The following is a 17,278-nucleotide window of genomic DNA, read 5'->3' as shown; positions in this document are numbered from 1 at the left end:
ACCCATCAGCTCAATCTTTGCTTATAATTATTTCTAATTATAATGATATTGTGACGGTTTAGGTAGGCTTATTGTAATTTTTATATTATTCCAGTTTTACTCGAAATAAAACAAGTGAATAATTTAATAACTTGATAATTCCAATCAGGCGGTTATTTAGCCTCTACTTAAAATATTTTAGGTAATAGGAAAATAATCTTAAATCAGTAATCGATAATCTTAAAGAAGTTGTGTGTAATAAGTTTAATTATATTTATGTTCTTTCAGAAGGTATTTATTTTGTTTTAAAATCCTTTCTTAGTTACAATTAATAATTAATTATTCCTGTCGGTTCGCATTTTTTTAACTAGTTTCTATCTTCGTATGTTACAGGAGTAAACGGAGCTATTTTCAGTGCTGCTGGAGTTCCAGTCGCATACCCATCCCCCTACCCGTACGGTCCAGTCGCCGCCCACGTATCTAGCCCGTATGTAGTCTCCGACGTACAATCTTCTCAGCCAGCCGCTTCAAGCGCCGCCAACGCTGCAGCTGTAGCTCAGGTCGCCGCCCAACAGGCCGCTAACACTGCTCACGCCACCCATCAAGCCGCACCGGCTTCAAGTTCGGCTTCTGCCGCCCAAGAAGCCGCCAACCATGCTCAACAAGCCTACGAACAGGCTCAACAGGCCGCCCAGAACGCCGCTCAAGCTGTACAACCCGCTCAAGCGTACTCAGCCGCCGCTGTCGCTCAGCAAGCCGCTAACAACGCACAAGCAGCAGCTCAACAGGCAGTTCAAGCGTACTCGGCCGCCACTGCCGCTCAGCAATCTGCTAACAACGCACAAGCAGCGGCTCAACAGGCAGTTCAAACGTACTCCGCTCCCTCTGTCGCCCACGCCGTCCCGAGTCAGTCCGTCCAATCAGCTGCCAACTCCGCCCACATATCGGCCGCTCATGAATTCGCCTCAGTGTCTGGTGCTGCTCCATCAGATTCCGCCTCAGTACAATCTCAATCGGCTAATGACGCCGCAAACACCGCCGCCAGCGCTGCAGCTCAACAAGCATTCCAGTCCGCTCAGCAAGCCGCAAAATCAGCTCAAGCTGCTCAACAAGTCGCCCCGGCTTCACCGTCAGCAAATGCCGCTCAACAAGCCGCCAACCAAGCACAGCAAGCCTACGAACAAGCCCAACATGCCGCACAAAACGCAGCTCACGCCGTACAACCGGCTCAAGCATACTCAGCCGCATCTGCTGCTCAGCACGCCGCAAACACAGCTCAAGTAGCCGCTCAGCAAGCCGCTCAACAAGCTGCTGCTGTGTCTTCAGCATATCCCGTCGTTTCAGCATACAGCTCAGTTAATCATCCGGCTCATGTCGCCGTTCCAGTCGTTAGTGCTAATTTCGCTCCAGTCTACGCTAGCCATGTCTCTCCAGTCGCTGTCCATCATGTCCCAGCTGCTTACCCAGGTGCCGTTGTCGTCGCTAAATAAATCTGACCGAAACTCCTTCTCTCCTCTCCTCTCGATTTTCCTCCACCTGTTTCTCCTTTAAATAACACCTTTTGATAAAATTATTGTGGCTTGTAGTCACGTGACCAATTTTCAACTCTTACTGTATGTATTTTTTAGCAAAATAAAATAGCATTTGGCGTGTTTTATACGCTTAAACTATGCGTTTTTATTTATTTTTCTACTTGGTAACTTGTCTTCCAAATACTTTTATTTAATCATAGATTTTCGTGAAAATTTTGAGTCAATAAGTACTCACAATAAAAAATGTATATATTAATAATTATTTTATCGCATATTTATTTACTTTTAATGTTTTGAAGGAAGAAAGCACAGCGATTCAACAAAAATGCAAAATTATGATAGAAATTGGTTTTTGTATCTCTCATATCTCTATAAATGTAGGTTGATTTTGTTTTTTATGTGGTAAGTTTTGAATATAATAATATTTACATTATTGTTTTGTATTTTTTTTTACTTCTATTCAGCTTAAACAGATTTAGAAAAAAATAAAATTTTAAAATTGTTCCAATAATTATTTAATTATTAAGAATATGACATATTGTTTTTAATATTCCATAATAATAGTTATTAAAGTTATAAGAAATATATTTATAAAACTATGGCTGTAGTCTGAAGCTGCTAAATTTTTTTTTTTGTTTTTTAATTACTTTACAAAATGAAGAATGAAGTGGGTCTCTTATTGAATTTTTAATCATATCAAATAGTCATATGTGATGTGTATGTGTGTGTGTGTGTGTGTGTGTGTGTGTGTGTGTGTGTGTGTGTGTGTGTGTGTGTGTGTGTGTGTGTGTGTATGTGTGTATGTGTGCAGAGAATTATTACATAAAGAACGTTTTATTGTGTACATTTAACACCTGAAATTTTTAAAATCACTAGTTATTATAATTTAATTTTTATTTATGCACACAAGATTTTTTTTAATTAGAATGAAACCTCTTACATTATTTAAATATTTAATATCAATACCTCTCTACCTTTTTACCATTTTAAAATGTTTTCCGCACTTAAGATACAAATAAATAAAAAAATATCAGAAAAAAAAAATTAAATTAAAAGCTAATTATTTTTAAATATATTTTGCTTGATTACTAGGCATTTTTCTATGCTAAAAATGATTTTAGGGATGGTGAAGTCTGTGATAATGAAATAAAATTAATGAAATTTCTAGTGCCAATTATTACTAGTCATTGATCATAAAACCTTCAACTGATTCTTCGGATATACTTGTTAGATTTCATAACCATAACAGTTGTAGGCTACTTGATCACAAGTTATTTCAAGCAGTGATTCTTAAGAATAAGAAGCATCCTTCCTGTATCAGGCTTACTATGGGAAACTGAGGAGTGAATAGCTTTATGATATCTTAATGCTCATCAAATTATACTGTTGCTTATTATGTTAATTCAATCAAAATGAGTTTTATCTTCAGTCTAATAAGAAAAACCTTCACTCATTTATAATAAATACTGACTGTACACTAAGTATACCGCTATCATAGGAGCAACTCTAATTTTCACTTCATGTGTCTTACATAGTTTACAATTACAAGAATGATTTGAATAAATAGAGTGAAACAACAGATTAATTTATTCCTTTCTGTTGTGAAGTATTGCATTAGTTACATTGTCTAATTGTACACTATTTCATATGTAATGTAAAAGTTACAAAATATTAATGGAAACTGTATAGTGAAATTTCCCCTACAGAATTAAAACATTGTATATAACATATTAAATTCTATTCCAGACACTAATAAATTTGATTGCTAAATAGCATATTTTTATTAAGAATAAAAAATAATTTCTCAAAGTGTTATCAAAATATATTTAAACAATATAGATCTAATTAATTTGTTTATAATTTGGATAAAAAAATATTCTACTTTTCTATTTATTCTCACTTTAAAGGTTGAGCAATCGATAAATTTTTTAATCCATTCTTGTCTATAGCCACATCCAATTTTTTTCTCTTCTTACAAAACTACTTTCATATTTATCTATTTTTGGGGTTTGCCATACCATATAAAATAATACGTTGAGCATATTATATAATATTAGTATATTTAATATTACAACATTATATTATATAATTATATATTATAATTATTTATAAGACAAGATTCAAGTACATTAATAAAACAGTCTTATGGGGAGCGTATATTTCAGTATTATTAAACAGATTTGCAAGGATTTGTGGGAAGCTTTTGATATCAACAAGTATCCATAGGCAGTCATTGTCCTTCGTTCAAACCTGTTTGCCACCACTCCATTGAAACATAACTTTTCTTGGTAGGTGCATGTTTTACAAAAGAAAAGTCAAACACATAAATTTTTAGTAATTTTGTAAAGGATACATGAATAGAATTTTAACTAGAAGCCATGATTCTTTTTTATAAAATATTTTTAACTTAAATAATTCTTTAAAAGGAAGTATATAAACATCTTTTGTTTCTGAACCTTTTTTTACATAAGCTTCACACTTTCCTGTTTTGATTTTATAACTTGTGAAGATGTTAAATTTTTAATTTATGTCAAAAAATTTTTAAATTAAAAATTCATTAAAAAAATAATTTTTTAACTTATCAAAGTATTACTAACCTTTTATCATTATTAAAAATAAAAACATGTGATATTTATTGTTATAAATAAATTAAATAAACGGAATCGTTCAACAAACGTTTAAGCCGTTCTCACTATTTGTAATGATGAATACCTTATAGTTTTACTTTATTATTTTGATGGATTAATCTTTTTTATTGTTTAGTGTGTTTTAAATTAAACGATTGCTTTAAGAAATTTTAATAAATTAACAAATTCATTTATTATAGACAAACAATTTTTTGGAGTTATTTTAGATAAAAGCATTCCTTAAAAATATTTAAGGAATATTTATAATATCTGCTATTATACCATAATATTTAAATATTATGGTATAATAGCAGATAACATGTTATGTTATAAAGTTATAACGTGTAACATATATAATATATTATATGTTAACAACATACATATAGTATGTTATACCATATTATGCTATAATGTTATATTATGTTTGGTATACAGTTTAATAAACTTAATATTAATATTGGTTAAGTAAGATTACATAACCAGAATGATTGTAAATGACCTCATATGCAATATGAGTCACTCCAGAAATTGATATACCATTCTCAATATAACAATCATCTCATGCCAAGCTTACTAATAAAAGTAGGGCATGAAGTGGTTTCCAGTTCCCTCTTTTGTTAAGCCAAACACACTGCATCACATCATCAAGTCAAGCCCACTGAAATGCAGGAGATATTTAGGTCTACAAATGACAATTTTATCACATAAAATGACAGAATAATGAAAAGCACAGAAAGAAATTTTGACTTCTGCCTCTTGGACTCCAGAGTCTTTACATGTGTCACAGTCAAAAGAAGAACTATAAATAATGTAAATCAACAGATTAATGTAAACCTTCAATTATGAAGCAATGGTTTATATTATGATATCACACTTCTAGAGCAATAATTTTTTTTCTTTTTATTCTGTACTCCATATATTAACAAATATTTTATTATTATAGTTAAACTATGATTAATTAATTTCATAGTCACTGATTATCATATTGTCACTGGGAACAAACTACGTTATGCAAAATTTTAAGTCAGTTGGATAATGAGAATTGGGTGAATAACTGATTGCAACAGTTGATCCGGAAGTGTAGACAGTGGGAGTTATAAAAAGCATTTAAAAAATAAATTCTTTAAATTTATTTATTGTAAAATCATTTATTACAATTTTATTTTAAATAATTTCACAAATAACATTAGATAAATTGGCAATTTAAAAAAAAAGTTCATACATTTTGTACATAAAATATATATATAAATAATATAAAGTTACATGGAAGTTACTGACCTCTAGTTCAAGCAAAGCAAATTTCAAGGTCAAAGAAGGAGGTGGTTGTGTGTATTCTGAAGACGGTATTTGTTATGTAGCAGGAACTGGTATTGTATATAAAAGCAAGGATCTTCAGAATATTAAATAAGTTTAAGGTAGACTGTAAATAAAAACAGTCAACAGTTGAACCATTGCTTTCAGTACCTAAATAATAAAAATAAAAAAATTCTGTATTGCAACAACACAAGAGAGTGCAGCAGAACATTGTGAATGATGCAACAGGTAAGTTCAATTAATCTCATTGATAAAATAGTTTTAATTAAATAAATTTTTAGTAAAATGAAAATAATTTGTATAAAATATATTATTAATTAATGGCAAAAATTCATTTATTACGTTTTTTAATTTTTTTTTTTTATTTTTGTAAAATAAAATATTTTAAAATATATAATAAACTTTTGTCACATTAAAAAAAAACTGTTTTTGCCAAAACAATTAGATTAAAAAAATTAGATTTTTTATAAAACAGCAAATTATTTAGTTTATATCTAAAAACAAAGTGTACTTATTTTCTCAATAGCATGTGATTATCATCCAATAAGTATGTTTTGGTATAAAAATTAATTTCTTATCTTTACTTTACCTATTTATTTATTTTTTTTAAATTTTAAATATATAATAATAATATTTATAGTAACAATAATGGTTTTTAATATAAATTATACCAAATAATGAGGTAATAATAATTATATTTAAAACATTTCCATAAAAACATGCGCATAAATACATAGAACTTACAGTTTCTTGTTCAACTGGGCCTGGATTCAATTCCTAGCACAAGGATCTGAATAAAAGAAATAGATAAAATGGACTTGTGATAACATTAAAATTTTGCAACTTCATTCAGGGATAGGCTGCATATAAAAAATAGTTATGTCAACCTTTGTGTGGAGTGATAGTACCTACCCTTTAATATGGAAAATACTGGGTTCAAACATCAGTGATACTTGGTATTTTTCATACACTTCAAAATTTCCATAACATATTCCAGTGTACAAACTTCAAACTTTTTATAAAAAATGCAATAAATACATGTATTAATTATCTAAAAAAAATATAATAAATAAATTTCTGTTTTTTCTTAATCATTATTTTCATTAAAAAAATCAGAAAAAATAAATATTTACATATAAAAGTAATGCAAACTTGATAATGACATTACACTTGTTAGGAACAGAAAATCATTCTTTCTCTACATAATATTATTTAGTCTACTTTATCAGCCAATATATTAAATGAATATTGTTCCTCTCAAAAATGCAAATTCACACTCATTACCACCCAGAACTTTACAATGAAAGATAGAAATGACTCCATCAGCTGTATCAGAAAAGTTGATGGAAGAAATTTTTTTTTAATTTAAAATTATTATTTTTAAAAATATTTCTGATTTCAATAGCGGATTGATAGAATTTCGATCTTTCATCTAAAGGTCCTGGGTTTGAATCTCTGTCAGGAATGGCATATTTTCATTCAATACAAATTTCCATTCACTTATTCCCATACACAAGCTTCTTTCTAAGCTTCTTTAATGAAATAATCCATCAGTTAAAGAAAAAAAATTTAATTGTGCTTAACTTTTTTTTTTCTTCCTACTGATATCTATACTATTATATAAAGAGGAAAAGATTTTTTATTTGTTCGAGATAAACCAAAAAACTACTTCATCAGTCACAACCAAATTTTTACCCATGTTTCTTGGCATAACTGAAAAGGTTTTAAGATACATTCCATCTTAAAAGATCTCTAAATATATATATGTAGTAGTGGAGATTTGTCGGTTGAAGTAAAACCTTTAATGAATTCAATTAATGAACTGTGAACTTAGTATGAACTGAATGATTTGAATCAATCATGAATAACATTACAAAAATAATAGAATTAAATTTACATTAAATAGAATAATATCAAATAAATTTAAAAAAATTTTTGTTTACAGTTTTTTTTACAAAGAATTATTATTTTTTTACCACTTTACATTTACCCTATCATGGGGGGGAGGGGTAAATTTATTTATTTATTTAGTCTTAAAAACTACTGGCTGATTACCCAATTATAGTTTTTTTTTTTTGTTTTTATATATATAAAACATGAGAAGTAATTTTGCATATTCAAAAATGACAAGCCTAAACAGGATTCAAAATCAGAAAATTTTAGATTAAAGAAAAAGAATCTGTCATTCCACAGTGACAGACACTTTTAAACATTACCTGTTTCGTTTTTTTTTCTTTCCAATAATGGAATAGTTTTTTCATTTTTTATGATCATACATGACCAATTTAGTCAGTCCATTATCCAAGTCTCTTCGAAGGGACTGTTTGGGCCTTGTGGTCCACCCAGTACTTTTTCATACGTTCCGATCTCTGTGCCCTTTCTGGTGTTGAAAATGTTCATGTTGTGAGTTTCTTTCTTGTGAGTGTGAAGCAAGTGTTTTTGTCCTTGATTTGTTTTATTTAATTTTATATTGTCTGTAGTGTCTTCTGATCCGATCCTCTCTTATTTCTCTGATCCATTTGCATTCTGTCTTGGTGTTTTTCGAGTTGAGATTGTATTGTACCAGCTTTTTCAGAAGCCTTGAATCTTCCATGATGATGGAATTTATAATAATTAAAAATAAATAAATACCTCGGAAAACTTATATTAATGCTCCTATTATGATATTTAAGAAGACAAACATTAATCATACACACAAACCACACTTTTGGTTTTGATTTATTAAATATATTTCCTGAGTAAAATGGTAAATTTCATCCCTTTCTACCTGATGTTTCTACAATGTTGTACTTCTCTGGATAGGGAAGTAACTGCATTCTCTTATCATTTATTACAGAGTAATTTTACAGAACAGTAGGACTAGTTTCAGTATGAATATTAACTATTTGCCCTTACACAGACATAAATTTTCATATTGACAAAAGCATAAAATAACTATTCATACGATAATTATCCAATAAATCATAACCACGAGGAGGAGAGGGTATAAAATCTTAGTTCATCTCATAATTAAATGGGAGAGAGAAATTATAGATCACTAAGAAGGTTACCTAAGATCCCAGGTTGTAGGTTTTTTGAAGTAGAAATTTAATCATAATAAATGACTTTAAAACAATTTTATAGCAAAATTATAATTTTGAAATAAAAGAAATATAGGTAAAATGTAGCAAAAATAATTATAAGCTTGTTTAAAAATTTATTTGATTTGATTTAATTTTTATCTAAAATATGTTAATACATATTCAATTTCAGCTAGGAATATATACATAAAATCTTGTGTAAAAAAAACTGATAAAAATAAAAAATACATTTTTCTATAATTAATAGTGGATGTAATAATATGAAGTATATTTTAAAATAAGTAAAAGAATTATGTAGGTTTTTATTAAAAAATACATCTGATATTTAAAATTTCCCAATTTTAATGGTTTAAAAATAAATAACATTTTTACTACAAGTGAGAAGTATTGTTGATTTTAAAAAATGTACACATTGTAGTTTTGCAAATTGGCTTTATATTTTTATTAGCACAATCAAGGATAGTTTTTATGTACAATAAAAATTTGCCAGTATCTAAAAGTTAGAAAAAATTTTTTTTTAATCTGTGTGGAGAATAGAACTAATCAAAACATGGACAGTAGAAAAAGCAGAAAGGGAAACGTACAGGCATTTGAAATTTAATATTACAGGAGGATGCTGTGGTTAAAAATTAATGTAGATAAAATTAAAAACAAAAGCATCTTAAAATAAATAAGAAAGGAGAGAACTTTGTGACAGAATCTTGTAAAGAGGCACATGAATTATGTTGATTGGTCATATATTAAAATATCCTGGTTAACTTGATGGAAAAGGTAAAAACTTTAGGGAAGGTGTACAGAAATAAAAAGAATGAAATCTATAAAAAAATTAATTGAGAATGTGAGATGTAATAAATACGAGTATATTATAAATGAATATCATGGGCAGAATACAACAGAATTTATCAAATCAGTTAAATGATGATCCAAAAAACAAAATTAAACTGGTTTCCTAGTAAGCTAATACGAGTACTTGACAGTTTCCTTTGCTTATATTACTTCTTTCATAAGAAAAATAAATAAAAAGTAAATTTTCCCTTTTATATTATTTACTTCTATAAATATAAAAAAAAAAAATTAACTAATAGGACAATTTTTATAAATTCAAAAATAGAAATTCCTTTGTTATTGTTACTTGTGTGTTACAATAAATGAATAAATAATTAAGAAAAATTAAAATAATTCAAATTTTTATCAAAAATATTTCTTTGTTAAGTAATTTTTTTTATTCTCAGATTAAATATTACTTAATTTGGAAAATGGGAACTTGTAAAATCTGATAGAAGTCATTTGTAGAGAGGGTAACTAAAAACCATAATTTTATCCTTATCTAATTTATGATCAGCCCCTGATTTAGAAAATTACCCACTTTTTTTAAGTTAATAGTGTCTGAAAATAACAAATTTTTTTCTACCAAAAATTTTCTCTCCAAAAGAATTTCCAAATGAAAAAATATATTCGGCTTATTAAATATGTCAGTTCTGACTTAAAAGAGTATACATTTTTTTAGAAAAAATAAAACAATAAATTAAGAGGAAATTCTGGATACGGGATAACTTAAGTCATAAGTCATATTTTATTTCCATGGTAAATAAAAATATTCTCACGTTCAGAAATAAATATTATTGTGCAAACATATATTATAAATAAACTTATTCATATGCATGATGAAGAATATTCTCACATACTCTACGATATACACATATAAACAAATAGAAACACACAAGTAGTACATAAACTTTGATATAATAATTGTATAAAACTCTGGAAGTGAAATATCATTCTAGAACAGGACAGTATATACAGTAAAATAATTTATTCATGTGCAAATATGTTTTCTTGATATTAATAAGTTGAAAAACTTTACTAAATAAATTTTTTATCAATTAGACTATCATAAACTTAACAGATTTAATAAAATAATTGCGGTTTTGATAAAAGGAATATTTTGTTTTATATTATTGAATAAATCATGTCTAATTTTTCATTAACATCACCATACAGAAGGAGCAGATCCCTTTGGGCACATCTGTCTTCATCTTCTGCATTTTCAACAAAATTTTTCCACCTCCATATAAATTTGTGATAATTTTTATTCATTTACAGATCTCTTTTTTACATCTAAAGATTTATAGAACTAATGATGTGCTGATGCATCTTCTAGCAGCAAAATATTTTAATTAATCCTCCTCTCGTGATATGTTACAATCGGTTAGCTTTTCTAATCTGAATTATTCCTATTAATCATCTATTCTCATTCATTCTACTTATTACTTTTTTGTTTTTAATTTTTTCTGACCATTTAATTTTCTTTGTCCTAGCTCATATTTTAAGTACTTCCAAACTTTTTGGTAATTTCATGAACCACATCTATGCAGAAATACACTTCAAAATACTTCTTTGTCTAACTACACAAGCACACAACTTAATTAAAAAAATTTATCATTTTATTTAAATACAATATTGCTCCTTGTGGTGACAGAGTGTACTATTGGCACAGTATACCCACTTAGCATAGAGCATTTTTTGGGGTGGGGAAGTAACTTTGAAATTTTTTTTTGGAAATATTTTTTAATTGTTAACAAATGAACCTAAGAAAAATCAGACCTTAATTCGGCGAAATCTCGAGATACTGAGGGTGACCTTACTCTACAGCCTCACTCCCTCTACCTTTTAAGTTAAAAATTTAATGACATCAATATCCCGTATACATAAGTAATCTGACCAAGTTTGATCAAAATCGGTCCAATAGTTCTGGAGATATAAGGTGTGAGACACCGAACACACACGTACGTACAAACATCCAGAAATTTCCGTCCATTTTTTTGGGTTCCTTAGGTGTCAAAACGTCAAGATTCGGTGAAAACTGCATATATGCACAAATTGGACCAATTACAATACTTTCTCTTCTTCAGCATAGCTCTGCTATAGAGATAGACAGAAAAGTAATATATATATATATATATATAATTATCTACAGCGTATCTAAATTTCGATGAAATTTATAGAATTTTTCGGAATTTTCGAACCACAAAATGTTATAGCTGGCCTATAAATAAATACATAAGGAAGCAACAATTTAAGTATAGAGTATTTTAATACTTTAAAAAGTATAGAAAATTCATTTTCACTCCCCATTCCCACCATGCGACCGAATGTAACACTATACTTTTTTTCGAAAACTTGGTAAAAAAATACAACTTATATGCATCCCGTTTAACAAAAATAATCTTCAATTGGGGCTTCTGAATTGTGAATTACTTTTTTGTAATTTTTTATATTTAATTTACTTAACGTTATTTCATGTATTTGTATTAAAATAATTAGTATGATTTTCAACATATCCATTTTTTATTTTATATTTATAATTTATCTAATACTTACGTGACCTAAATAATGAATTATTATTTTCCAATTAATTTATTTACATTATTATTAATAATAATTATGAAAAACGTTTTATTGGTTTGGTTGATCAGATACAGGAGGCAGATTTAACCTACAATTGCGAAAAATATCAGCAAAATATTAAGTACAACTTGGATCCCAGTTGTGACCCCCTTGACAGAATGGATTTTTATCATCAAAATTTTATACTGCTAAAAAAAAATAATTTTTGTACTAAAAATGTTGAGTCCCATTTGATGCACTTGCTGGAAAGGTACCTCATATAACATTTTAAATAACACTACAACCTGAAAAAGAGATAAGTATAAAAAATAATCTTTTTTTTTTAAATTCTTAAGTTGGATCTCTTTTTTTAAAGATTCCATGATATAAACAGTAATAGTTTACGGTAGTAGCTCCGGGACCACCGTTAGGTATTACTTCAGAGGATGAGACGAATGACAATTTTTGTAGCGTGTGAAAATGCCATGCCTGACCGGGATTCGAGCCCGGGACCTCCGGATGAAAGGCGGAGACGTTATCACTCGCTCCACAGAGGCCGGCTATATACAATAATAATACGAGTAGATGCAGTTCACATTTGAAAAGTAAAGTTTAAAAAATGTATATTTAAAGCATGGCTCCCATTCAAAATTTGTGGTGCAATGTTATTTAACAAGACTAAAAAATTATTGTAGTTTACTAAAAAATAAGTATCGGTACTGTGTACCCCTCTACGATGCGATTGAATCCAAGCCAAAGCTGGGATATAAATAACCAAATACTTGCACCAAATTTCAACTTTCTTGGTTAAAGGTTATCGAGATATGAGTCAATAATTCCACAATCCTAAATCCGGTCAGCTTAAAATTTTAGATTTTCAAATAACTTGATATGTACTTTCATGATATAAATCCTCTATTTTCTGCAACCACTACACAAAAAGTAAAAAAAAAATCAAAATTGCGAAAACTACCCTTACCTTATTTTAATTTTGTCTAACATTTGATATCACCAATACCCCTTTTATAGAAATTTTTTTAACCATTTTCGAAAAATTTATCTTGAGCCATTCAACCATTCTGGAGATATTAGAAAAATGCAGGTCAACACACATCTTTTAGAAATTTATTTAACTTTTTGGGTTTTTTTATTTTATTTATGTTGGTCTAAAAACATTGATATTATTTTGATATACTTCCTATCTACATTTATTTAAGTATAGTTTCAAACAGATTAGTTATGGTGGAAACCAGAAGAAATAATTTTAAGCCAGTGTTCATTTATTTCAATAAGAAACAATTCTGACACCCAAAATGTTGGCTGATCATTATTATATTTTACCATTATAGCTAGTATAGCAGAAAAGAGCTACTACTTATTTAAAAATAAACTACAGTTTTAAAAATTGATAATTATTGGCTTTAAAATTAATAATTTTTACTTTCTTGGCTATAGCCCTATTACTGCTACAGAAGCATAGCTATAAAGGAAAAGTATTGCAAAATTGTTGTTTGTTGATTTTTCTTATTTGAATAAGTGAAAACTAGCAGAAAATTACTTCTGGTTTCCGCCATAACTCTGTTGTTTGAAATCATATTTACAAATACAGTATTTTATTCACAATAAAATCTATATGGTTTTATGTAATAAGATGTAATTTGACATAACCGATATTTAATTAGGTATTAATAATGTAAAAATTCATGGTTGCCATTTTTAAATTTAGAAATATAATTCCAGTACATTTATTTCATAAACAATGGCAGTTTAAATTTATGTAACAAATTTCATTAAAATACTCACTCTATTTTTGAGATATGAATTCGTATGAAAAAAATTTTGGAAATAAATTTATTTTCTGACATATGCTGATTACACTTTTTTCTTTCTATCTGCATGAACATTACTTACTAGAATTTGACAACATTGTTTAGGAACACTATTTAAAATATTGTTTTAAGAAGAAAAAAGACTTCACTAATTGACTATTTATACAACTCATTCCTGTATTGTAATGGTTACATTATGTGTAAAGCAGAGATGTTATAAAAAGCATCAGAGTTCATTTACTGTACAGCCAGTCCCTGTTGTGAACTGAATGAAGCTAGTAAATTTTATTATTCCCTGCATTTCAGTGGGCTTGGCATGTGTAACAAAAAAAATAATCAGCACAGTGAAGAAGGCAATGACAAATCAATTGTTAATCTTTGTGGAGGAATGGTAGCATCTTGGCCTTTCATCCACAGGTTCCATGTTTAAATCCCAGTTAGGTATGTCATTTTTCATACTCCATAAAATTCCATCCCCATATTCCCACATACAAACTTCACAACTTCTGTGGTGGAATAAAGAATTAGTTCATCTAGCAAAAAAAAAATTACTTTACTTTTCACTGATGTGCATAGCATGGAATATTGTTTGTTCTTGAATAAAATAATTGCATTTTTGGGAGTTACTTTGTGATTTAGTCAGTATACTACAGCTGTTACAATTACAAATATTTTATGTTTGACATTAGGGTCTTATTGAGTCTTTAGCAACACACTCCTGATGCAGTAACAAAAATAAATCCTAGTGACTTAAATGTATAGTAAAATGAGTAAACAAACACAGTTAAAAGTTACATTTCTTTCCTTGACAAACTTACATCCTAATCATTATAACATACCAGGTTTTAAATTAAAATAAATTGTGGTAAGACTATAGATGAAATACAAATGTATTTATGTCGGTAGACATCAGAAAAAAAAGATTAGATTAGAATAGAATCCTGGAAGAATAGTTAAACAATGATAAAAAAGCATGTAGATGATATGTTGATTCGCCAATGTCAAGAGGAACAATGCTCATTACCAACAAATACAAATCATACAAACATTTTCTTTTTTAATTGGATTTTTTAGTATCGCTGGTCATTTACTAATGATTAATGACCACATCAGTTGGTCATTAATCATTAGTAAATGTTAAAATTATGTACTTAAACTACTTCAGGGAATTAAGATTGGTTCCTATTCATAATATGGCCTTATTCATAATGTGATTTGAGTTGTTAGCATTTCTTCCTTGTTTCATAAACTTCAGTACCTAGAATTCTATTCTATGAGATGCTTCAGGTGTTTTAGAACCTATGTTCTGTAATTTTAGCTGTAAGTTTATCTTCAAAAAAGATCTCAATTTGAATCGTATGCCTTTTTATCTTTAAACTTTATCCATTCACCAAATAGAAAATTTTGATGATTCTTTTTTTATTTTGTAGAGGAAGTATCTCTGGAGTATATTTTATCAAATAATTTGAATAAAATTTTCTTAAACCAAAAATTAGATTATTTATATGAATGATTTGATATTATTGTTTTACTGTTATTTTTATCATCATTACATAGTTTAATGACACATAACTTAGTGTCATTGTTGAATTTAAAGTATTTTCACGTGAAAATTCAAGAAAAGTATTTGAAAACGTTAAGAGTAAAAACAATAATACATATTCCCGCATTCAAAACATCTTTACATTTGATAGCAATCTCTTTATATTGTTTCTGTACATTTTTCTTTTTTCTTGCAATCAGGCAATGTTTCTTGCATTTCCATTTCTTGTAAGCTATTTTCATATGGGAGGTTTTTGTTGGTCTACCCCTTCTTATCAGTCATTCTACTCAACATCATGACCCCATTGACTACACATCACCAATCTGCACAGCTTTCAGCTCACCTCAAAGCCTGTTGGAGAGATAAACAGATCACTTTCTTGACTTGATCCTGTTTGTTCAAGTCTACCCCTATTTTAAATAAAACTAATACCTATTCAATTAAATAAACTTTTATAAAAAAATTAAATGGCAAATAAAAAAACTAAAAAATATGATAATGCCTATTAATTTTTAATTCCTCTTTGTATTTTGAATTGTCAAAATTGATGCCAAATTAAGAGTTAAGTTTTTATAATTTTTTTTAATCTGATGTCATTTTTGAAAAGCAAAATTTTTTTTAAAAAGTATTATTTTTAATTTTTTGTAAATTATGGGTTAATTATATGTACTTTTAAATTTTTAAGGGTGTATATCAATTTTACAATTTTCATTATAATATATAACCTCTTAACTAATGAGCCACATTACACCAATCACTGTGATTGATTCATTTGGATTTAAATTCTTATGTTTGACAGATGCTCTATTAGTAATGTGAGTTTAGACAAGATCATATTGCTATTACTAATAACTTTATGAGATTAAGAATTAAATTTTTATCAAAAAGGATTGGGAATACAAGTAGAATAAAAAAAACATTTCTAGCAATAATGTCCTAGCAATAATGTCCCTTATTGAAATCTACAGGATTTATCTGATTATTGAATCCATAAAAAAAATATTATGTAACTTATTTGTAATATTAAACTCCATAATGACTCATTACATATTTTTGCTGCTGCTTCCATTTTCCCCATCACTGCAATAAATTTAATGATCTCTGTTTTTCTTTTATTCCCAAAATAAAAAAAATTATTCATCCTTCAGATTGTTAATAGAAATGCATGTTTTTTAGTACACATTCTAACAACTGAATGTTTTATTAACATATTTATTCTATCTTGTTATAGAAAGGAAATGAAAATTACTACAAAAAAAAATTAATTACAGATTAATTATTAAAAATATTTTAAGTTAATTGGTTAAACCAGAAATAAATTATCAGTAATTATACTTAATGTAAAACATTGCAATCGTAACTTATTTCTGATTCCATTTACAAATTAATAATACAATTAAACTCATAATTATTTTACTTATACGTATTAGAAAATATTCTTTCATTCTTTATAAAAGCTATTTTTAAAATAGATTTAAATAAAAATGATATCATTCAAAATATTTGTTTCCTTGAAATAAATTACAAAATAATCAAAAAATAGTTATTATAAGTTCCTCCTATTTGTTTTATATAATCTTTCATTAATTATTTTCTCTAATTAAAAGTTAAATAAAATAATAATAATAATAATTATTATTGTTTAAATTTTTTATTGTGATGATGATAGTATTAAATTCTTCTTTTACGGTTGAAGAATTTCCTGATTACGTATTGTTCTGTAATGTAGAGGAAGTTCTAAACAGAATATTTTAACTTTAGTTTCATTTCAGTTAAATTGGTATCCTATATTTTATTTAATAAGTAGTACGTTATTTATTATCATATATATATATACATGATAAAATGTATAAATGTTAACCGTGCATTGTTGAAGAACTTAATATATAAAATACATATTTTTAAATGCATCATGTAATTAAATCTCTATAAATTTGTCTACTTCTCATATTATCTTATTACCGGAATTAGTTTTGACTCGGTTATC

General features: G+C 27.8%; 1 protein-coding gene across 6 annotated transcripts in view; it reads left to right on the top strand.

The window, feature by feature from the left end:
- Positions 1-5,452: 5,452 nt before the first annotated feature.
- LOC142330991 (uncharacterized) overlaps positions 5,453-17,278 on the top strand; it is a 31,987-nt gene continuing 20,161 nt past the window's right edge. For 5 of the 6 annotated variants that reach the window (XM_075376517.1, XM_075376518.1, XM_075376513.1 and 2 more), the window contains exon 1: positions 5,453-5,680. In XM_075376517.1, the coding sequence (XP_075232632.1) occupies positions 5,669-5,680 (12 nt within the window). In that variant the 5' untranslated portion in view covers positions 5,453-5,668. Of the gene's footprint in view, positions 5,681-12,048; positions 12,191-17,278 lie in introns of those variants that run through there. The other variant, XM_075376514.1, reaches the window with a different exon arrangement.

The sequence above is a fragment of the Lycorma delicatula genome, chromosome 10 (assembly GCF_047948215.1).
Source record: "Lycorma delicatula isolate Av1 chromosome 10, ASM4794821v1, whole genome shotgun sequence".
NCBI lineage: Eukaryota > Metazoa > Arthropoda > Insecta > Hemiptera > Fulgoridae > Lycorma > Lycorma delicatula.
This window is presented reverse-complemented; position numbering and strand designations above follow the sequence as displayed.